At 43.2% G+C, this 23640-nt stretch overlaps 2 protein-coding genes and 1 pseudogene across 3 annotated transcripts in view; all 3 read left to right on the top strand.

The window, feature by feature from the left end:
- Nucleotides 1-292: 292 nt before the first annotated feature.
- TfIIA-S (general transcription factor IIA subunit 2) lies at nt 293-7663 on the top strand. The gene is made up of 4 exons (XM_077626929.1): nt 293-481; nt 741-845; nt 4829-4958; nt 7488-7663. The coding sequence occupies exons 1-4, from the start codon at nt 410-412 to the stop codon at nt 7502-7504; spliced, it is 324 nt and encodes a 107-aa protein (XP_077483055.1). The 5' UTR covers nt 293-409; the 3' UTR covers nt 7505-7663.
- Nucleotides 7664-10981: 3318 nt separating this feature from the next.
- PolE1 (DNA polymerase epsilon catalytic subunit 1) overlaps nt 10982-23640 on the top strand; it is a 61136-nt gene continuing 48477 nt past the window's right edge. The window contains exons 1-15 of one of the 2 annotated variants that reach the window (XM_077626930.1): nt 10982-11175; nt 11538-11682; nt 12171-12389; nt 13183-13328; nt 13789-13869; nt 14021-14153; nt 15410-15628; nt 16100-16185; nt 16801-16981; nt 17758-17829; nt 18539-18652; nt 19639-19851; nt 21786-21893; nt 22161-22289; nt 22881-22983. In XM_077626930.1, coding sequence (XP_077483056.1) covers nt 11102-11175; nt 11538-11682; nt 12171-12389; nt 13183-13328; nt 13789-13869; nt 14021-14153; nt 15410-15628; nt 16100-16185; nt 16801-16981; nt 17758-17829; nt 18539-18652; nt 19639-19851; nt 21786-21893; nt 22161-22289; nt 22881-22983 — 2023 coding nt within the window. In that variant the 5' untranslated portion in view covers nt 10982-11101. The remainder of the gene's footprint in view (nt 11176-11537; nt 11683-12170; nt 12390-13182; nt 13329-13788; nt 13870-14020; nt 14154-15409; nt 15629-16099; nt 16186-16800; nt 16982-17757; nt 17830-18538; nt 18653-19638; nt 19852-21785; nt 21894-22160; nt 22290-22880; nt 22984-23640) is intronic. The other variant, XM_077626931.1, reaches the window with a different exon arrangement.
- On the top strand, nt 11229-11403 carry LOC144095765 (U2 spliceosomal RNA; annotated as a pseudogene).

Raw genomic sequence — 23640 nt, forward strand, 5'->3', positions numbered from 1 at the left:
CGGCGCTTAGGAAAGGGGCAGACATGCCTCTGACGTCACCGACGTCACTGACGACGAAATCAAGCTGCGAAGCGTTTCCATAGCGATACTACGGTCCTACGGTAGCGAATGCATGGATGTGGCAACGTAGATATGCGATACGCTACTCCAATTTTGTCGTTAAATTAACGCAAAATAAATAAAACCATCAAAATATCAAGAAAGTGACATTAAGCCTGTAATAGACAGTGTGATTTTTTAATAGCACTTCGTGACTGAAAATGAACGTCGAGATGAAGCCAAGTCTAGGTGAGCGGAATCACGCTGCGGTCGATGGGCAACTATGTAGTTTCATTGTCTTATGGCGGTGGCTAGTGCGGCGGCTTGTGAACTTTGCAGTGCGCTGTAACCAATTCGCGCTTCTCTCAGGATGAGTTACCAGTTGTACAGAAACACAACCCTCGGAAACACTTTACAGGAGAGTTTAGACGAGCTGATACAGGTAAGCCATGTCTCTCCGACCGGCTCGTGCATTTTGAATGGCTGAGTTTTTGGGTCGCAAGTTGGGAGGAGAGCTGCAGATTTCGGGCGTGTGCGACGTCCCGACATTTCTCGCATCCAGTGAAACCGTACCATATATGTCGTCTGTTTCTTTTCGAAGACTTGAAAGAAAGCTGTGCAGAGTCGCCGGCGAGAGCGCTGTGAACGTGCATTTTACTTCGTTTTGCCGACGTGATGGATCCCATTTTTTTTTATTTCAGTGTGGGCAAATCACACCTCACCTCGCCTTGAAAGTCCTCCTGCAGTTCGACAAGGCAATTAACAATGCCCTGGCAAGTAGGGTAAAAACGAGACTAACGTTCAAGGTAATTCCTGTGTTAAGTTTTTTTCTTTTATGGAAGAAAAAATGAAAAAATGGTACTACTGTAAGTCTTTTGTTGCCCTTTTTGTAAGTACCTAGTGACGTCACTTTCGTGTGACTGGCTTGTATTCGTTTTGAACACCTTTCGCCGCGCTACAATGTCCCAGTAATGCCATTTTAGTGCAAATGTGTCAAGGTATACAGCAAATGTGCCAAGCTACAAGATCTGTACTCGGTTAATCCACGCATTGAAAGGTTGCCGTTATACGAGACAGCGCCTTTGACATTACAGAAATTTTCACTTTCCTGCTACAAAGCAGCACGGCGCGTTATACGCTCCACTCTGTTGTAGTAATTTACGAAATATAAAACGGCTTAGCGATCTTTTCCAGTCGTTAATAGGGACATTACTTTAACTATGCTTTTGCGTCTCATGGCACTTTTCCGCTGGCTACATGTTGGAAAGGTTAATATACTCATAAAAAAAAAGAAGTCCTCATTATGTGGTAGTCAGTGTAGTGACATAATAAACCTTTGTGAAGTGCAGTCTTGATGCGTTTCTGGGCATGCAAAAATGGGCGTTGAAATTAAAAGAAGTGCATCTATGGAGGACATAAATTGTATACTTGCACGCTGAAAAACCTTTCGCCTCTGCTGCTGTTAAAATGTATCTCCGGCCTACTGTAATCTCAAGCCTACTATATCTATTTTCTCGTTGATCAGAAGTCGCCGCAAATATGCACATTGCCAGTGTCCTGTTTGGTATATTCAGTTCCTTTATCGTATTCTGCCACACGTGCCTGTTAAATGTGATTACATTTTTTGAGCAAGTGTCACCGACAAATATAGTGCTGCTTTGTTGTTCCTTCTATTGTCATTGTATACTTTTGCTGTTAGAATTCCAGGGAATTTCACCAAAGGGCCAAAGTGGTTGTTTTGCCAGTCAACTTGGGCAACATATTTTTGTTTTCTAAATATTTTTATACTCTCCACATTTTCTCATTTGCAAAGGCATTCTCCTGCCAGTTATAAGGTCAAATGCATAATCTGTAGCTGCAGTGACTGAGTTCTAGCAGAGGCTGTTTACAAAATATAAGTGTATAGACCACCAAGATGTTGATAGGAACATGAGAATGTGCCGTTAGTGATACTTGCAGTGTTTTCATGATGACCGTCCCTAATACTGGCTAGGTTATGCTCATCACAAGTATCGTGTGTCGGGCAGCAGTGATGAGCCGCAAGGGCATCATTCTTTTCAGAGAGAATGCTCAAGAATGAAAGAATGCAGAATGGTCTTTCAACCATGGCATTTTTGGCTGAGTGCTGACGTGCAAGACTCTCTCTCTCACAAACACAAAAAAAAAGCGGCGGTAAAAGTGCCATGCAGAGTCATGCAGCTAAACATGTAATACTGTGCAGTGAGGGACATTTATCAGTGGCGACATTTTCAGTGTGAATGTTTGTGGCTAGTATGACAATAAGATAGACAAGTGTTGTTTGCGTACCTAGTCACTAAGTTTGCAGTCATGTCCATGCTAATGGCAGGCTAGTCGACTGCAGGAATGCTATAATGCTGTGGGATTCTGAATGCATGTCCACGAGCACTGGCGAAAGTGACAACCATTGCTGTCATTGCACTTACGATGTATGCAGTGCATGCGGCCACATGTAGCCTACAGCGCATTCAAGGCTATTTTAAAAGGATAGGCCATCAGCATTATCCACATGGGCTTGGAAGAAGAAAAGGAACTAGCAGATAAGATAAGGTGGATTAGAAGAAAATCAAGAAGAAAAAGTCACAGATGATCAGCGTGATTCATGTGGCAGTGTATGCTTTAGCATTAGAGTCTGCCTGGTGTTTGCATCTCCTTCAATCAGCTTCAGCTGCTAGACGACGTCCAGTCGTCTTCACTCTCCATGTGTCGCTCCTGACGCCTTGCCTTTGCAGTGACATCCCTGTTGCACTGAATAATGGGACACCTAGCAAGCTGCTGTCGCAGCCTTCTAAGCTGCTGAAGCTCAGCCCGCCGTGCTTGGCGGGCTTCTGCATCGCTGACCCAAGGGGCAGAATCCATCACTGGTCCTTAGCCTGTCGGTACCGGCTTAAACTGGCATTATTCACTTGACACAAGTCCAACGGCTTCAGAGACGGGCAGAGAGCTCTCAGTACAGGCCCGGCCGATTCAAAGTGTGAAGGAGAGCTGAAGGATCAGGCGTCACTACTGACGAGTCACAGAGCATGTGTCCTCCCATTCTGTCCACATGATCTCTTATTGGCCGTCGCCTCTTCCTCTTTACATGACTCCTCCCACTGGTTCTAACCACTGTCCTGCTCTCCACTCTTCCCCACTCTCCTCCCCACATTCTACTCTGTGGCCTCAACCTAACACTAAGGACAGATTTTGTAAAGATGGCAGTGGTAATGCTAATGCATAAAAAAAAAAGAAAGAAAAGACTACTTCTGTGGGAGCTCCCATAAAAGCCCGTGTACTGGATAACATTGTATTCGACCCTCGTCTTCTTCCTCGGACATCATGGATCACTGCACGTTTTGTTTGCTCTTTTACTTCTTGCGGGAACTCCTGCTCAAGTCCACATATTCTGTCGAGGCTCTTTTTTTGTCTACTGCTTCTTTACCTTTGTCTTTCCAAGGTCACCTTGGTGATATGGATAACCTGTCCTCTGAGCCGTGCTGCCAGGGAGGCAGTGTATGCTTGTAAAACCTGTATGCAATTTATTCCACGTGCTCTTTAGTGTGGGGAAAACCTTCCCCTTCGAAAACGTGACGTATGTTGTGGTTCACGAATGTAAACATTAAATGCATTCCTGCATTAAAAAGGGTGTTTTTACTGCTTGGGACTGTTGTCCAACTCATGATGCACATGCGCATCACCTTACTGCTAGCACGGGTGGCTAACACGAGACTGTGCTGCATGTGTTAGAGGTCACTGCATAAGTATCAGTGTTCCTTACTGCATGGGTGCTGGAGTGGTGCCGTACTATTTCTCATTGGTGGACAGGGTGCAGATTGCTTTAATCCTTTGCTTGGATATGTTGGTTGGTATGATTGATGTTCAGTTTTAGCTTGTGTTACGGAACTGAACGTTCAATGAAGGGGTGGGAAATAATTTTCATGCTGTCAAAGCTAATCTGCAGCCCAGTTAGTGCTGTATGGCGTGCAAGTACATATGGTCCAATAGACCACTTTGAAAAATCACATGGCATCGCAGAGGGCATTCTGGGGGCATTAGGTACCATGTTTGTATATATAAGTTTGCACTGCATACATAGGTTTGTAGAGAGGAGTATAGCGTACCTTTTTTTTTTTTCCTGATAGGCTTGGATAAAGAAGCTAAGGAGGAAGACGAAATGGGAGATATAGGAGCTGAATACAGTACATGAGCTTTTATGAGAGGTTTAGTAAGATTAAGAGCAGAAACAAAGCACGATGTCCATCATATACACCCATTATATAGTTATCCACCATTCATTGATAAGGTATTGCTGTGCACAGCTTGTTTTTGACCCTGCTGTTTGTGGAATTTTGGAATTAATATATGCAATGAAATTGACTGAGGTGAAGCTTCGTGCAGCAAGAGCAATATGCATGCATTCATAATCGAGGTAATGTTTGTCTCACCCAAGTATTGATGAATGAAAGGGTTCATAATGGTCCACATCCACTGGCCTCACCAGGTTGAGTTAGCAGCTCTCTTTTATTCCTGCATGGTAATGTGACATTTTCAGCGTGGTAACACTCATAACAAAAAAAAAAGGTTTCTCGCAGTTACATTCATTAGTTGGGCTATTAGGTGGGATATATTTTGCCTAGCATGCCCCCTCTTCCTTTTATTTTAATCATTGGGGCTGACTTGAAGTCGCGACCTGGTTCATTTCTTTTCTGACTGATACTACTGCTTGCTGTTCATTCTGCTTTTCTGTCCATATTGAACTGCTTCAATATCTTGTCTCTTATCTTCTTTTCAGGCTGGGCACTTAAGCACATACCGATTTTGTGATAACGTCTGGACGTTTGTGCTGAAGGATGTCGAGTTCAGGGAAGTCCAAGAGCTTGTCAAAGCTGACAAAGTGAAGATAGTTGCCTGCGATGGAAAAAGTACGTAACCGTTTATAGCCGGAACTGCCACCAGTTCCAAATAAGACTGCCTAGTTTGTTTGAACTTGATATAGCAAGGGTGTATAACTGTGAGTGTATGTTGACTCTCGGAAGGGCTATTTCTATCTCATTGTGAGGCTTCAGCTATAAAATACCTCGGCTTTGAAAGGCTGAAGCATGTGGAGGGCATTTTGTTTATGATCTGGGCATTCCATGTGAAAGCCTGCCGTTGGCATTTTTATGTTACGATTTACGTCGGTGTTCACATTTCTTTCCTGGCACTTGTTTGGGGTTCCCAGCAGATGGCATCAGCCTAATTTGGTAGAAAGTGAAAATTCAGCAAATAGTGCTTTATTTTGCATAAAATCCTGAAAAAATTTTGCTAGCTTGGGTCTGAGGTGAAAGTCCTGTCATATATATTTCTTTTAATGTAGCCGAGCAGCAGTGCTTTCGTTTAGAAACACTTCTGCTCTTTCTCTCGGTTTGCTGATTCCAAAAAAACGAAAACAGTTTGTTTGTGCAGTTAACTTTGTTTGGAACGTGTTTTTGCATAGCTTGTATTTACAGTTGTGCCACATTTAAATGGACTTTTTGGTACCTGGGCAAAACTGACCATGAAGCGAGTTATCCGTAGTAATGAATCGTCAGTAAAAGAAAGTATGTTAAGAAAAAACACCCTGTGGTTAATGTCTGCTTCAGTACATGCATGGTGAATAGTGAAGTTGAAATTAGACTCAATCTTATGAGCTAGAAGTTCGTTAGCCTAGTCACAATTATATTTAAGATAATGTGGGGGCCGCAGCATTTAAAGCAAATGAAACAGTTGCAAGGGCACAGCGTGAACAAGCTGGCTGTCATCATCTGTATCACTACGGGTGCAGTTGCCATTAAATTTTACTGCATAAGCACTAATCTGATGGGTACCAACCCTGAGCAAAATCGTCCGCTGTCTGTTCCCTGGCCTGTTTGCAGCTGGTCTGATTCACATAGTGGTCCCTGAGACTCATGTTGGCATTTCATGGCTGGATGACGCATCTCCTACTGCGACTGTTCACATCTTATAAACTGCTAGTACATAGCTGTATTCAGTTGGCTCACAGCTGCTGAATGTGGCTGTCAACTTAGCTCGAGCTGTAGAAGACTTTTTACTGCCATTCATCAGTGCAGAAAATCATAAGGTGCATCGACTGGGCCCGTTGGCACTGTAAAACATGAAACCATGGGAAAAGAGGCCATCATTCAGGCGTTTCTACTTTCGTGCTGCCTTTTGCTAGTGTCATTAACTCGAAATAGAGGAAAGGATGATCTGGTTGGGGCAGTTGCAGTTTTGTTCTCAGCATTGTCCATATTAAGTCCGCAAAAATACAGGAGCTCCAACGGCCTCTGTGCATTTCCACCCTGTCCATTCTCCGGACAGCGAGTTTCCTGTTGACGAGGCGCAAATCCATTGATTAAGTTTGGTGGCCAGAAAACTGTTCTTAATTTGTGTTGTTTATATTAATGGGGGGTCATATTAACGGGGCACAGCTGTATTGTACTTGTTGCATTCATTCTAAATTATTTCCTTTTTCTTTCTTGAGAGTTCTAAATGGATGCCAGGGTGGCTTACAAGAACACTTTTAGGCAGCTACATTGTTTTGTGGAGTACTCAAGTTAGTCCAGTTTCAGGATCTGGTTTTGGCAAGCATGGCTAATAGAACAAGATATTGTGCACATCACCATTTGGTGTCACAGCGTAACACTAAGCACCAGAAGTCTTCAACACGAGGGCTTAAAAAGCCAAGCTGCACCTTCCCCGTAGTGGCACCATGAAGAAGGGACCGAGCCTGTCCCGAAACGTCGCATTTTTAAAAATTTAACTTGGTTGGCGTCAGTCATCTTTCTACTAAGTTTCTCAACCAGACAGACTTCTGTCAAATGTTTTCTTTTAAGACTAAGCACATACCTTACATCATGGCAGAAGAAGCAGTGAGATTCTGGAATTGCCGTACTTATTTTGCCGACAAGAATAAGGTGCATTCTTTCTCTTAGGCTCACATTATATTTGCACATTGGTTGGATGTTTGTTTGGACTTGGAGGTAACTGTCAGAAGCATAGCAGCCGCAGTGCAAGTACTGTGGCTAGTGCACTACTTGCTGAGGATATTGAAGGCATTTATTATACTGATCTTCATGCTTTTGTTGTGGCATATACTGCAAGTGTTTGCTGCTAGCGATGATATAATTGTTTTCCGTCAAGCACATGCAAGAATCTTTTGATTTGTCTAAATAAAGGTTTCGTCTAAGAACTGAACCCGTGACTGGTGTTTGGTGATTTACTTGCAAGTGTTGAAGAGGTAAAAATGAATCCAAAGCTTTCGAACCATTTTAGTGCTTCCTTCTACATTTTTTATTAAAAGCTGGTCCCATGTGCCTGATTAATAACCTTATCATTATACAAACATTCCTTGTGTTCTTTTTGCTGCTGTTTTCTGAAAATCACGCTGAGTGTGTTGTGGTATCCTAAGCAGGCATTTTTGTCTTTTGCAGATCAAAACCAGACCTAGCTATATGACAACAGGGCTCCCTGATGAAGCCGGCCAATCAACCTCTGAGCTTCTCGTATGCACATTGCCGCTCTCGTGTATTCATCTGTGGACATCAACTTGTCAGCTTGTTCCTGCTTGTGTAGATTGCTTGCATATATAAACTCATCCTGAACATTGCTCAGTGTGCCTTCGGATTCATTTTTATTACATATATGCATCTCCACTTTCGGGGGTTTTCTACAGTATAGCTGTATGAGAATTCACTGTTCAAGAGCTGCTGCTTAGAGGGAGCACTTGGCCCACAGTGCTATTTGCATTTCCTTTGGGAGGGTTCCTATTTCTTGTACTGGTGTTGAGAACTGTTTATTTATGGTGGTCGTAGCACGAAAACGTGCCTTCATTCCTCTTGCTATACCTCAAGCCTCATGCTTGTTTGTCTTGTGCTCGCCTAGGAAAAGACATGGGGAAGGCAGCACAAGTGTGCACAAGTCATTCGGAAATGGAGCTAGCAATGTGACAAGCAAAACGAGGACTGAGTTAAGGGGCAGTCGGGTGAAAAAAACTATTTTTATAAAAAAAAAATAGATTTCTGGTTTTTGCTTTTTTTTTATGTGCAAACCTTTCTCTTTAAAGGGGCTCTGAAACGCCTTCCGAGGAGAGCACATTAACTCACTTAATCACTGCACTGCGTTGCTATGAAAACCAGAGCAAAATAATACTCTTCTACACACAGCAGACGACCCACACTCATGCGTCAAAGTTTGCGAGCCCTTTCCGGCGACCTTTTCATGCTCGCACCCTCCTCTGTCCCCCGCATCTGCGTAGACAAGGTGGCCATTGGTTAGATTCTTTCAGACGTCAGGCAACTACCGTGGCCGCGGCCAATAAGCCGCTTATCTCTGGCGGGTCGGGAAGCTCCGCTCCCAGAGGGGGGTCGTTGAAGGAGCGCCTACCTTCCAGCGTGCAAAAAGTGACGAGAGGAGAGGGAAAGGCGCGAAGATGCTGAAGTTCAAATTTTAACTACAGATAACTCAGCTTCTACAAAGCGCATCTAAAAATCCTTGCCGGACACTGTTCGTGAAGCGGCGTGCTTCAATATCCCAGGCATGCCGCAACTTTATTAGAGCCCCCTTCACAGCCCCTTTATTGACGAACAGTACCAGTGCCAAATATAGACATGAAGCTACTGAAACCTGTGACGTACACACACCAAGTGATCGAAAAATGAGCACAATTGAGCTACTTTCATGGCAACAGATTTAAATAGCGGTGCTGCATGCAGGTAAAGGAAACTTTCTTGTTTCAGAAGCAGCCTCAGACAATTTCATAGCTCAAAACAACATTCAAAACGCGTTTTTTATGTCCGCAGAAGCTGCATCACCACTGCCACTTTAAATCGCTTGGGGGGGGGGGGGGGGGGGGGGCATTTTTCTTGGTTTCTCATTTTCATGCAACCTCGGTGTGAGTGCCAGTTACTTGCTTCACGTCACAGTGAAATTTGGTATGGCTCTGTTTCACCATGTGTAGAATGCAGCTGTACTGCCTGTATTGCAATTTATGAGGGGAATTGGAGTCAGGTGCGTTACAATCATCGTAGTCCTATCATAAAGGGACATTCCAAAGATGGTTCATTTTTGAAAAATTCAGAAAATTTATACATGGCAAACTTTTTCTCATTGCACAACAGGAATCGTAGTGAGAAAAATGAGGTATTTCTCAGAGTTGTGTATATACTGGTAATAGAGAGTTGCGCAAAAACATCCCTACGTTTCAGATGCATGACTTGCAAAAATTAAGCCAAGTAAGAGAGGTGAAAATTGACAACAGATATAAAAAGAACTGACAAAGATCTCTGAACTGTGAAATATTTAGCTAGCACAAATATTGAGAAAAATTTTTGTTCTGGAGCATGTCTCCTTAACCTATATAGGCCGAAATTTTAAAAATTTGAAAATTTATGTATTTTTCTATATAACATGTTAACTTCACTTCCATAAACAGCCATCCTTTTACTGGTGGAACTATTTTTCTCGACACCGACTTTTGAGCCGTCCTTCTATGTAGGATACTTGGCAAATTTGCTACCTGTTATATGTGGTAAAGCTTCAAACATTTGACATCAACTTTAAGATCGCATTGGTCATCACATAGTGATTTCCTTCTGATAATGCGCAAAGGTTATTTGTTTTTCTTGCAGGATTACAATGTAGTCAGTGAGATCTAATTTAAAAATGCCTTCCAGAGGAGACTGGCGGATCTTTCTAAATGCACACAGCACACAAAACTGAATGCACACAGCACAACCCTTGCACAGGAAAACTTAAGACCCCCTTGAACCTATGCTAGCGGGCGCAAGCTTTTGCACGATAACATTGAGTTGCTGCGCAAAGAAGCGGGGTCCTTACAAGTAAGACTCTAGGCATGTATAGGTTGAGTAGTGTGTATGCTGCTGTTTATAGTGTATAATTTTTTTTTTTTCTGTAAGTCTTGAGAAAAACAAAACAGTGAAGTTTGTGGAAGTGCAACCACAGCTACTTGTCCAGTTGGACGCAGTTTTCAGTAATTTTGCTTACCTTTTCTGACACTGGTATGAGTGAACACTGAAATTTTTAATTGGAACCTGCTAGTGGAAGGTTCAACTGACAGTATTTTAGTTTAAAAGTTGTAGCCGTAAAAGAAAGAAGGCCTTGCAATGTGGGGCATTTACTGTCAGGCTTAGATTACGGTACCAACGGTACTCCATGAGATGACTTACTGGGCAGCTGTGCTGTCAACTAGTTTTCACCAATATGTTTAAACTGGTTTAAACCACCCTCTCTCTGCAAACGCTTATTTGCACACTAGGTCCCTTGGCAAAAGATGCATGAATACAATTTGAGCTTGTCATCTGAACATTGAATTTTTGGTCAGAGCCCATGCCTCAGCAATTACTACTGCATTATGCATTGACAAAGCGGTAGTTTGAAGATAATAAAAATTGGAGGGGATACTTAAGCCCCGTATTAAAGTCATGATGCGATAGTGTTAATGGGCTGTGAGTTGAGGGGGAGAGGGGGAACATTATTTTTAATCCTCTATATATTAGGTGTTAATAAAGCTAGCTTAGGAAGACTTGTGGTGCGGTGACGGGTGATGGAAAACCGATCGCTTGTGCACTTTTCATAACCTCTGTAAATACCAATTCATGGGCCCTTTAACTGGCTCTGAAGACGAAATTATGCAGTTTTCCCGCCCTTTGTACTGGCCCAGTGGTTATCGGCCCTTGCTGTGAGGCTTCTGTGAAGCTGAAATCCTGATGAAAGGCCCAGAAGTTGTTTGGAGTAATCATGAGGTGGATTATGTCAGCGCACTCAATGTGTAGCTGTGTATTTGTGGAAAATGGTGTATCTCGGTGTAACAACGGCCAACCACAACAGGTAATTTCGACTGGCAGTTTCGCGATTTCAGTTTCGGTTTTTGCCACGGCGCCTGCAACGCCATTGCGGAACAGCGGTGGCTGGGGCCTGCGATTTGGCGGGATTTGTTAAAGGGCTTGGGGTAGCGTGTTGTCTTTCGTCAGCTGCCCAAGAGCGTGCTATTTTACCAGCTGACAATGCACATTTATAGAGCTTAATCATGGTTTTACAAAACAGTGGCCGTTTCAAGTACGACAGGTTTGCAAAAAATAGCGAAGAGGGCAAGAATACGGGGTGAGCACCATTCTATTGCCGCACAGCGTCTCCGCCCGTCCGCGCACGGACGAATCTCTTCTATGAGCTCTAGTGTTTTCTCCTCAGATACCTGATTTGATATCTGCTGCGGGTCCTTGGACCCGAGATATTAAACTTATTTTTGGAATATGGCGGAGTGCTTGGCTTGAAGCACTCTGGCACGGGTCGGCCCGGTATTGCACTGCCTTCGGGATCGGCCCGGGGCATATTAGCGCGCCTTTTCTTTCTATCTTTGCTCTCCTACCCTTTAACTCTCCTACTTTCGGCACGCGGCAGTGAGCGTGGCTCGGCTTGAGCCAGTAGGCAGGCCCGTGCACTTTCCCTTTCTTTCTTCCTATCAGCAACAGCAGCAGCAGCAGGAGAGAGGACACGTCGGAAAGACGGCTGCAGGACGCACTTTTTAATGATGAGATTGATGCCAAGTTCGGCTTCGAGAGACATCGGGAAGGAACCGAGAGGATCGGCTGGTTAATAAACATTCACCCGGTACGTGAACGTCGAGTCGTTTTATGCTAAACTGTTCCTTATAAGAAAAGAAAACCGCCATATATATACTATCGCATTGTGCGCATGTGTTCTAGCTTGTACTGAAGCCCTAGATGCTATCATAGAGAAGTAAGCTTGGTTGCGGATACCGAAGTTGAAGGCGTGGAATGAGCAACGAGTTCTCGTAGCGTTTTCTTCATGTAACATATGTTGGAAAACCTTATACACATATGTGGCACTGCGTAAGTAGTGGAATGTGAGCAAACAACAATTCTGCAAAAATTTATTTTGGTAACTTGGCGCCATTTTGAGCACCGCATTACACATATCGGACATGTTACTAGCGATTTTCGCTGAAATCTGCTAGAAGGCCATATAGCCGTCGCTGTTGCTGGCAATTTCCTTGGCGAAGATTTGCTGGCAGAGACTTTGCGAGAGGGCTCCCTTGTTAAATGTGACTTTTCTTTCTGTTTGCTTGCACTTCCAAGACTGAAATACTGAACGAAGACAAGCGGCTCATCAGTGCCGTTGATTACTACTTCATTGAAGAAGATGGGAGCCGATTTAAGGTGTCCCTTCCATTCGAGCCGTACTTCTACGTTGCTGCCAAGCCTGGTGCTGAACAAGAAGTTATCTCGTTCCTCACTCGCAAATACCAGGGCACACTGGCTCGGGTGGAGATCTGCCCCAAGGAAGACCTTGACCTGGTGAGGCGACTCTGCTTGTCACTCTATAGTTGTTAATTTTACTGTACGGAGCTCTAGACCGCGCCATTTTGATTTTCTATACCATCACGTGTTGGTTTAAAAGTGATAACATGGCACAAATGTGGTAACAGCTGTCTCGGGCAGAGTGTGAGCACTAATTATAGTCTAGTTCCCTCGGTTTTGCGTTGTGTGTGTCGTTCTGCTCCTGTCCGCATCCCTCATTGACATCCTTTGGCCACTCCACCCTGGTGGTCTCCACCTCCTGGCAGAGGCTAACTTGGGCAACCAAACCAGAGGTCCTGTAACTGGGATAGTTATGCAGAGTATAGACTGCCTATCAGCCACGAACCTTCCCAATCATTCAAAGACTACTACTGTTTGAAATGTTTGCTCAGTGGCAGCTATGCATAGCGTCATCACTGTCATTGTTAATCATTTAGCAGGCTAGCTAGCACTGAGCACTCATGGTACCCTACTTGGAGGGTACCATGAGTGATGATGGCAGGCTGCTTCACCATCCGCTGAACTCCATACACGGCCATGCATGTGTGCCACGTCGCACATTTTCAGACCTAAGAATGATGCCATGTTGGCGATCATTTTGACAGGCCTAGTGGTTCAAGCTCATTTTCATTTGCTCCACATTCAAAACATTATGTCCTGTAGCCATTTCCCTTAACTATATTTGTAGGGTGAAGTTCATGTTAGCACATGAAGCAAATGTTCCAGCTGATGTGGCGATCAAAATTTGCGTCTCCACTCGGCTGACTCTACATGTTTCTCTGCTGTTTAGCCTAATCACCTCGTTGGCCTCAAGAGAACATACCTGAAGCTGTTGTTCCTCTCCGTTAATGACCTACTTAAAGTTCGCAAGGACCTGCTCCCTGCTGTTCGGAAGAACCAGGAAAGGAAAAACTCGTCGTCGTCACATGTTTTAGGGTAATTTTGGCTTCTTTCTTTTCTATTGACTGACACATGTCTGACGCTTTTGAAGTGCTGTTTAAATTTCCATTTGTTTTGTAGGTTGCTTTCATATCAGAGGCCTTACTTGACAAATTATCTTAGGTGAATAACCAATAGCCAAATGAACAAACTACGGCCTTCACAGTGCACTTTGTGCATTGAAGCACAGCTCAGTAAAGTGTATTGCTGTTTGACTGGATGCATGCACTTGTGCGTATGCATGAGTTTTATACGAGTGTGTCACTCCATCTGTGTCATCCTTATCTGGATTAGTTTAACAGGTCTGACAGGCTAACATCTTCAGTTTTCATTAAAAAGTGCCACCTCCTCCTCTTGCTTGCCAATACCAATGCTGATTTCTGGTACATGCCTTTTTTGTTCTTTGTTATGAAAGCTTGTGAGGTTAATAAATGTTATGCTATGCATTTTTTCCCAGGCCAAAGTCAAGTGATGCTTCAGAAGCATCAGCGTCAGCTAAGAAACTTGTGGAGCAGACAGAAAACATTGTGGACATTAGGTAACCATTTGTTGCACATCATCAGACTAGAACGTTCGATGCACACTGCTTGAAAAATAAGGAATCCTGCATGTTGTTTCTCAAAACCTTCGATGGCAGCCAATGGCACTTCAGTTTTACATCTTTTTCTTGTTCACTTCTCTGACACTAGGGAGTACGATGTGCCATACCACATTCGAGTGTCTATTGACTTGAAGATCTTTGTCGGCTTGTGGTATGCTGTAAGAGGTCGTGGAAATGAAGCACCAGAGATCAAGAAGCGAGAGGACATTCTTCAAGTGCCAGTAAGCCCTCATCTTTAAGCTCTGTACTGTCTCACAAGAGTGACATCTTGGTTATCTATTTTTTTTATTGGATGCCAAGCTGAATTCTGCTTTGCATTTTTCTCCAACACACACCAATTTGTTAGGTGTAGCTTCAGTGTAGTGGTTAACAAAGAAGGGACAGATATGTTGGCTATATTGTCTCGTTCTATGCATTAGCAGGTATGCATAAACATGACAGGGTATTGCGAAGCTGACGGACTGCACTAGTAGTGGACTACTCATGTGCAGGCCTAGGGAAGACTAGTGTTGCAGTTGCAATGCTTTTGCCTGTGTACTGAAGGGAAAATGAGGGTGTATGTGAAGGCATGCTGTGTCCTCTGCTATTGCATGCTTGTCTTGTACTCTTTTTGGATGCTGCAGTCTACTGCGCTTTTTTTTTATTCATGGTGTTAATTTCTTTTGCCATTTTAGTAGCATATCTGCTTGAAATAACTTGTGTTGACCATGGAGAGGACATTTTTTTTGTAGCGATAGCTACACTACGCCACCTGTTCGACCCTTCAGCGTGGCACCACTTGAGCTCCGTGGTGGTGCCGTTGGTGACGTGGTTGGTAACGTGGGTTGATCGCGTGGTGCCGCCGTTGGTCACATGGTGCGGAGCTAGTTCCACTCGGCCAGATGTAGCTATCGCGTCCCTCCAGGTTTAACCAGAGCTAAACCACAGCCATTTTTTTATGTGTCTACACATGAGAATAATCTTAAGAAATATTCCATTTGTTCATTTTGTGAGTCCATCTATGTACTGTGCCACTACACTGCATCCCTAGGGAATTAAGAAATTGCTCTGAAGTATGGAGCTCCTTTAAGAGCCATGATTTGATCTATGCAAAGCATGCGCACGCTTCATGCTTCATCTAATCTTGTCATCAAGCATAAAGAAAAGCAATGTGACTTCACTATGCTTCTCTGTCTTAGGTATGAGTCACGCATTTTGTTTTATGTAAAGCACTCATATGTGCCTGCTTTTTCGCGTAATTGAGATAGAAATACTGGAAATAATGTGAAATTGCTGCCTTCCGAATCGTTGGGTGGTAATGTTGACAAGTCTACTTTCATCTCGTAGATCTACCCTTGCTGCCAAAGCAGGGAGGATTTAGAAATAGCTTTCATCCATTTGTCAAGGTGATGCTTATGAAGGAGGGTGTGCAAAGGTTTGAACATTTTCAAGTGAGTTTGACGGAGTCGCGGGGCTTGAGCAAATTCTGTCTACGTAGGATGTGACTGTCCTGGCCTACGACATTGAAACAACCAAGCTTCCCCTGAAGTTTCCTGATGCTGCCTCAGACCAGATCATGATGATCTCATACATGATAGATGGCCAGGGGTACCTGATTACCAATCGAGAGATTGTGTCAGCTGATGTGGAGGACTTTGAGTACACACCACGTCCTGAGTTTGAAGGGCCTTTTGTTGTCTTCAATGAACCAAATGAGGTGAGTAGGGTTGCCTTGTTTTGCGCCTATTGGGCCAGATATGATTGTACTTGGAGGACGTGGGTGTCTGTGTAGTATATCGAAATCGTGCGTCTGCTCTTGTGGGGAAAGTGCTTGCAGTTGGAAGTCATAGACAAACACACGTCTTTAATCCTGTAAAAGTATGTTTAAAACCCCACATGGAATAGTAGAAGATTGACCAGAAACATGCAGCCAAAGTTTCATAAAATGCAAGGTTTTTCTCAGGCTCCCACAAGTTTAGATTATCATTGATAGTGATGTTTTGCTTTGGTAGTTTGTAATTGTTTAGCGGAGTACAATAAAATTGTAGTGACTGATCTGTATCGAGACAATATACTCAAAGGGATTGTAGCATTTACAGTGCTGTATGAATTATAAATTGGTGTACCCTGCTTGTGCTTGTGCTGCAGTGGCCAAGCTTTTTCATAATGATGCTTGTTTTTTTTTCAGCTCTCACTATTGCAAAAATTCTTCGACCATATTGTTGAGGTGAAACCGCTTGTCATTGTGACATACAACGGTGATAACTTTGACTGGCAAGTTCCTCCCTCTACACATATTTTGCGGCTTTGAACACTACGCTTCTTGTCTGGTTGTAAAAGCTTTACAGCATCTGATTATTTTGACGCGTTGGCTTGCTTGTTAGGAAATTGCTAGATCCTGTTTGTGACACCTCTGCTTGACGCATTGAACAAGTTGGCAGGGTCTTGCCTTTGTAGTTTAGGCTTTGAGACTCTCCTCTGTATTTTATGTACTCTAATATTATTATTTACTTAACGGATGTAATTGCTTGACTAATAACTATTTCCAAACCTTGGGATGCTCTTACGATTGTTGCCTTTGTGTTAGCATAGCAACATTTGTTTGAGCAACATTTCTAGCCCTATGTTATTATTTACTTAATGGATGTAATTGCTTGACTAATAACTATTTCCAAACCTTGGGATGCTCTTACGATTGTTGCCTTTGTGTTAGCATAGCAACATTTGTTTGAGCAACATTTCTAGCCCTATGTTGTATGTTGGCAGCCTCACAATTCTTAGAGCACTGTAGTTGTGAAACGCTGCTGTTGCCTTGCATATCTAGAGTGAAATGACGGAGTTTTCATATTCAGTTGCAGCTACCGTGACAGGCTATTTTTCTGCTTGCAGGATGTTTGTAGAAACACGTGCAGCAGTGCATGGCCTCACAATGTCCAAAGAGGTGGGCTATGCACGCAGCCGTGAAGGCCACTACCTGAGCCGCCCGAGTGCCCACATGGATTGCCTGCACTGGGTGCGCCGTGACAGCTACCTGCCTGTTGGAAGCCAGAACCTCAAGGCTGTGGCCAAGGTCTGTCTGTTTCAGACTTCTTTGTGCTTTCAGTTTTATAAAAAAAAAATTGACGAGAGCCCAAAGTGTTGTTCGTGGCCAATCTCCCTGCTCCGACCAATGCAGAGTGACAGGGAGTGAAACTGTGGAGTCTCATTTCTTGTTATCTGATGACATACAGTGATCATATGTTAACGATCATATCTGCTTTGTTATACTTGACAGTACAATGCAACTGAGTGTGTTGTTCAAGAAAATCTTTTTCACTGTCATGGTCTGGAATTCGTAGTGAAGTTCTACAGGAGGGTATCTAGCTCTTAAGGGCAAATTTCATTCAAAAATATTGCAGTAATTATTTGCGAATGCTGCCGCAGCTGTGCTGTCTCTGTACAATGTTATACTGAGGCTATGTAATGATCCTTTGCCTAATTGGATAAACTTATCGCTCCCTGATCTGTTGAAAAAGTAGCCTGAACCATCAGAATCTGTTGCCAGCCCAGCAAATTTGTTCTGTGATGGTAATTTTTTACCATTGGATGTGATTGAGAAAAGGCTCCCGTTTCATTTATTTGTAAATTATATAGTGAGTGGGCCAGAAGATTCATCTTTTCATTCTTTCATAGTTGAAATAGTTGTTCGTTACTGAGTGCAACCAGTTTCCCGGTTTACCTTGTTGTACCTTTTACAAGATCTTTGTTTAATTATCCACTTTGGCTTCAAAACATTCCAAAGCTATGTTGCTGATCCCTTGAACTTTTTTGCTTTTGACTGACTGCATTTTTCTGGCTCTTGTGTAGGCAAAGTTGAGGTATGACCCTGTGGAACTGGACCCTGAGGAAATGTGCAAGATGGCCACTGAACAGCCGCAGGTGAGCCAAGCATGCATTGGAACCTGTATTACAGTACTAGAGTATATGTTTATATAAGACTTTTTCATTGATATTCTGACTACGTTGGCGTTGTGGTTGGACAGATCCCTCAAGAGGAAAGTGTGCAAAAGTTGCATCCTGCCAAAATACTTGCCTAGGGGGCCCAAAACTTGAGGCTAATAGACAAGTTTTAAATCAAATTGGGGATAGCATAGCTAGCGACGGGAAGAAAAATGATAGGGGTAGCATTAAGAGACAGAAAGGCAAAGGGAACAAATGTGAGTCGGTGATATCCTAGCTGAAATCAAGAAGTGCTGGACGTTGAATGTGGAGAACAGAATTGATAACAGACAAGGCCTCACAGGGTAACAGATTGGATTTCAAGAAAAAGGTGCAGCGTGGGTTTGCAGAGAGTCAGGTGGACAGATGAGATTAGTAGATTTTAAGAGATAGTGTGGCAGCAGCTGGCATAGAACAGCACTAATTGGAAATTTCTCTGTTGTGATTCTGGCTGGGCTGATGGTTGGGGTGATGGTGATGATGTATCCAAAGCAAGCATGCTGCTTGGCACTGACATTTCTTTCTAAGCCCGCTGAGTGCTGGTAAGCTACTGTTGGGTGTGCTAGTTATTCCTGTGCATTCAAATACTTTTGATACATTGCAATGTCTTTGAATGTAATTTTGGTGACCACATTTCCATTTTCTGCAGGTCCTTGCAAATTACTCAGTGTCTGATGCAGTAGCAACCTACTATCTGTACATGAAGTATGTTCACCCATTCATTTTTGCTCTGTGCACCATCATTCCCATGGAACCTGACGAAGTGAGTGCATCATCCTTGCATGTTGTAAAAACATGTGACATACAAGTGCTGGCGTATTTGCATGTGCACGGGTTGACTGCTACCTCATGGTATATTGAAAAGGCAGGGGAAGTAACCGTGTCAGTTCTCAGGTTTTTTCCTCTGGATGTGGCTTCAGTCCACAAGCAAAAGTAGAAGCTTAAAAAGAAAAGCGTGGATATATGCAAACTGGATATACAGCATTCAGTTCATTTCCTTTCCTTGAGGCTTGTGGACACCACAGTATCTTTCAGGCCATAAAACCTCTGGAGACCATATTTTGTGTGTTCAAAGAAGCCTGTTCAATGAAACGGAATTGAATCTCACAGCAAAAGTAAGCTGTCTGTTTGCTCCATTGTCGGATTCGCATGTGAGAAGGAAAGTGGAAACTCGGCACATCACAGAGCTAAGCTAAGAAATAAAGTAGTTGCAAGAGCTGTAATTAAAGTTTAGCACAGTGACATCGGTTTCAAACTAGCTAAGTTTTTTCTTGTCTTTTCACATAACATCAGAATTGTACTAAGCTGCCTGCAGCAGAAATTTTGTGCTTCCCTTTACTTTTGGCAATTAGAGAATCCAGAAGTTCATGTGTTTAAGGTAAATTTCTCTGCCTAGTACATCTTGGATGCATTATGTTGTTTAGTGCAGTTGCTAGTATGCAGTTGCAAGATATGCATTGTAACCTTTGTCCTGCTATTTCCAGCTGGTTGCTTAATGCAGTTCGTCCAGGGAATTACAGTCGTCTGTTGATAGTTTGAACTAGAAGGGGACCAAACCTTTGTTCAAAGTGTGGGGAGTTTAAATTAAGTGGGGCATCTTTAATGCTCTTGATGTTCACGCGACTGAAGTATCCGGTTGAATTAACCAGATTTTAAATTATAAGTGAGTTTGCGAGAGTACACTGTATGAACCAGTTAGCCCAGTCTCACGACACTGTGCTTCTAATCTCTTGTTGTCATGTGTTGCAGGTGCTGCGCAAGGGGTCTGGCACACTATGCGAGGCTTTGCTGATGGTGCGAGCCTTCCACGCCAACATCATTTTCCCCAACAAGCAGGAGGCCATACTCAACAAGTTGACTGATGATGGCCACGTGCTTGACCAGGAGACCTATGTGGGCGGGCATGTCGAAGCACTTGAGTCGGGCGTCTTCCGGGCTGATTTGCCTTGCCGGTTCCGCCTGGTCAGTGACAGCAGCTGGGCCCGTAATCCAGAAATGTCGACTAAGTAAATGTTTAAATGGGCTTGGCCTAAACTGGGCGTGCTTTCATGCTCGAAAAATAGGCAAACACCACCGTCTCGGATTTTGCTGGTTGCAAAGAGCCTCCCACCGCTTTTAAATCAAACTCAGCTGTTTGTTTCTCCTTTTGACTGCTTTAACATGAATCAAAGGCATTTATGTTATGATATTGTTTTGTTGTTTTTATAGCTCAAGTTTTGTAATATTCACTTAAGCGCTAGAGCTATTGAAGCAATGAATGAATGAAGAATTTCAGCCGATATGATTTAAGGCTGCGTATTGACACACCAGCTGTCACCACCACATTTGGGGCTTCATCCATTTTGTGTGGACTGAAGCGGGTGCATCCATTTAGTGAATTCTGCAACAGAATGCTTTTCTTGCTTGGATTGCCAATGTCTTTTGTGGGGCTAGCAGGTTGAAAATGGTGTACAGGGTACCTGTCGCAGTGAAATAATTTTTGTGCTGCTCTGCTGCTGTGCAGAAGGTTTATTTGGGAGGAATAATATTGTGAAGGAATTTATATGCTGATATTTCAGCCTACACAAACTTAAGGCGGTCGAAATGAAACCGGAGCTTTTCCTGCAGCATGCTTCATTGCTTGTGGCATAATTTTCGAATGTTAAAACATTTTTGCTTACTATACACAGTATTGCGTGCAGCATTTTTAAGGATAAAGTGCATTCAAAAGATCACCTGGGTTTAATTGGTTCACTTGCCCTCTACAAAATCCAAGTTATGGAAAGCTGGTGCTACTTTTAAGGGCATATTTGCTGTGGTGCTGTGCTGCTTGCGAGATTCTCAGTCTAGCAGCGGCAAATGCCAGAATTTCATGCAACATTGTGTGTTACAGCTACAGATATTGTAGATAGTTTCAAGTAGCATTTTTGGCATTGTTGCTATTTTTCTTGCATTCCTGTATTATGTACAGTAACATATTGTAGTAGAGTGGCAAACTAAGCTAGTTGGTGCATCTGTTCAGTTGTGAGTCTGTGTGCATACCATCCACTACCCTCATCTGTTTTTCGCGTCTGTTAGTGCAGTACTCCCACTTTCAAAGATGCATGGCAAATGTGCTACATTTTACAGTGACGGCTTCTTTGATGTTCAGGATAGGATAGCATCTACACTTCTATGCTATCCCATTAATAATTGTAGCTTTTCTTCTAACCAGCATGTTATTTAGTAGTCTTTGATTAGTTACGGTGACTTAAAATTGAGCTTGCCAAAATTTCGATCTCTGTCTTGAGTGTACACTGCTTTATACGTGACATGCAGATATTGTTTGCAAAATAAGGTCATGCTGTTTGAATGTGGGTCGTATGTTCCATGGAAAATTAGTTCTGCACTGTGCAGAATTATGTTACATTATGCAAACACTGTCAACATTGAGGACATTAAGAGGCAGAAACAGGGCAGAGTGGGTTAGGGAACAGGGAAGAGTTACTGATGGCCTAGCTGTAATCAAGTACAAGTAGAAGAAATAGACATGAGCAGGTGATGTAATGCAGACAGCAGGTAGCGAGTGGCCAGTTAGGGTTACGGAGTGGGTTCCAAGGGAAGGTAGGCACAGCAGAGTGTGACAGAAAGTCAGGTGGGCGAACGAAATTAGAACGTTTTCATCGATAGGGTGGCCGCAGATAGCACTAGACAATGTTATTTGGAGATAAATGGCAGAGGTCTTTGTCCCGCAGGTGGACATGACTGTGTGGATGATGATTTAGACAATGTCCATATGTGGTGGTTTTTCATTTCATTTTTAATGAAGGTGCAGTAGAACTGTGCCTAGCATGCAGCATTTTTGGTCCTGTGCTGTTGATGTTGCACTTTTTTTTTCAGTCATGGTCTAAGGGATAACATTACTTACTTTGTTCTAGGTGCCGGAGGCTTTCCAGAACCTCATTGATTCAGTACCAAAGACAATGCAGCATGCCATTGAGGTTGAAGAGAAAGTGCCATTGAATGAGGCACTTAACTTTGAAGAGGTAACATACACTCTTGCTTTCTCAACAGGTGGGCGGGTGTATAATGCATTTCCATTCGGAACTTGTCTGAAAGCTAGTCCCATCCGAGTGTTACATTTTGAGAAACTGCACGACGATTGCTAAAGCACCTTTAGTAAATATAGCAGAAGACAAAAACTTTTGTGTTTTTTTAAGATTTTAAAGTAAGTTTCTGATATGCATCATGCCATGCAGCGCACCAGCATATTAATGCTGATTTTTCTGGGACTCTGTTTTGTTCCCGTGAAGGTGTGCGAGGAGATCAAGACAGCACTGGCATCATTGCGGGACTGTCCATCGAGGCTTGAAAAGCCAATAATTTATCATCTTGATGTTGGTGCCATGTACCCCAACATTATCCTCACCAACAGACTGCAGGTAGAATTTTTTTTTACCTTTATGCAGCCTCTAAATATACTTGAGTTGTTCGATGTATGTTTGTAGCTTGTTAGCTTGAGGGCACTTGTTTTCCGGTAGTTATGATTTTTTTATTTCAGTAATGCTAATGATGTGTTGCAGCAATGTTAACTTTTTAAGTGTAGTAAATACTAAAGGTGTATTGCTGTAATATTAGTGTTGTATTGCAGTTTCATTCCATGTTCCACAAAATGAATCGGATTTGCAGACTACGTATTTTGAGATGAGTATGCACACCACATATAGTAGCAGCTTGCCATTGTGCGAACAGTATGTGCCCACTGAGCTCTTAAGCATAGCACCTTCAGTTGTATATAGGTTGTCAGCACATGGGTTTAGATTTTGTACTGGGGAGGCCTCTTGTTGACTGCTTTTTGCCATGGATAACAGTCGTTAACGTTGACAACTTCTGAAGTCTTTCACTCAAAAACAAAGGTGTGGCATCCTTCTGTGTGTGAAACATGTCTTGCTCTGTTGCATTTGTATTCTCAGTTACATAGCATTTTGTTTCTGACTTTTCTGTTGTCTTCATGGTTGCTGCCTGTTTTTCAGCCCTCGGCAATGGTTGATGAGGCTGACTGTGCTGCGTGTGATTTCAACAAGCCTGGTGCAACCTGCCGCAGGTCCATGCCCTGGACGTGGAGGGGGCAGTACAGTCAGTAGCACACTCTTTATTTGATTTCTCTAGACCCCTGTTGATATGAACTTGGTTAATCCGAATTCTCGGACAAGATGAACAATGAGATAACATTTGGCTGGTATCCCATATACTCAGCGTTAAAAAAAACCCTCTGAAGACAAATTTCATCCCATGCCTTTCGCGTAAAACAAACTTTAGCAACGACCGTGAACCACGGCAACTCCGTCAACAATGCGCGCAGAGCGTCCGTGCAGCACTCCAAGCAACTAAGCAAGAAAAGAAAAAAGACTGCTTCCCCTCAAGAAAGCTTCCTCGCACTTTTGCATAAAAGTGTGGGGAAGCGGTCTTGCGAGGAAGCATCCTTGCAGGTGCGTGGTAAGCAGGGCACCATCACGTCTTCCTACGTGCAGCGCAAAGAGAGAAAAGGCAATCATGTGATTTCAGAGCCTGTACTGTACAGCTTGCCAGCTGAGCACCTGCAAAGTGCTGTGAGCTGGAATGAAGGCAAAAGAAAAAAATATCACAAATAGAGATTGCTGGGGAATGAAAAAGAAAAGACTGCGGAAAAAAGAAAAAACGAACCGCTGCCGTTTTTAGGTTGAATGACATGAGGTTGTTTCATGCCCTTGCTTTTCAGCTCACTTCATGCAGTGTGTAATAAACGCTCATCTT

This window comes from Amblyomma americanum, chromosome 6, assembly GCF_052857255.1.
Source record: "Amblyomma americanum isolate KBUSLIRL-KWMA chromosome 6, ASM5285725v1, whole genome shotgun sequence".
NCBI lineage: Eukaryota > Metazoa > Arthropoda > Arachnida > Ixodida > Ixodidae > Amblyomma > Amblyomma americanum.

What these genes read in the sequence shown, in the direction of transcription:
- TfIIA-S (XM_077626929.1), top strand. Translation starts at nt 410, where the DNA reads ATGAGTTACCAGTTGTACAGAAACACAACCCTCGGAAACACTTTACAG. An exon ending in GTTTAGACGAGCTGATACAG is followed by an intron (nt 482 to 740) that starts GTAAGCCATGTC and finishes TTTTTATTTCAG; the next exon opens with TGTGGGCAAATCACACCTCA. An exon ending in AAACGAGACTAACGTTCAAG is followed by an intron (nt 846 to 4,828) that starts GTAATTCCTGTG and finishes TCTTCTTTTCAG; the next exon opens with GCTGGGCACTTAAGCACATA.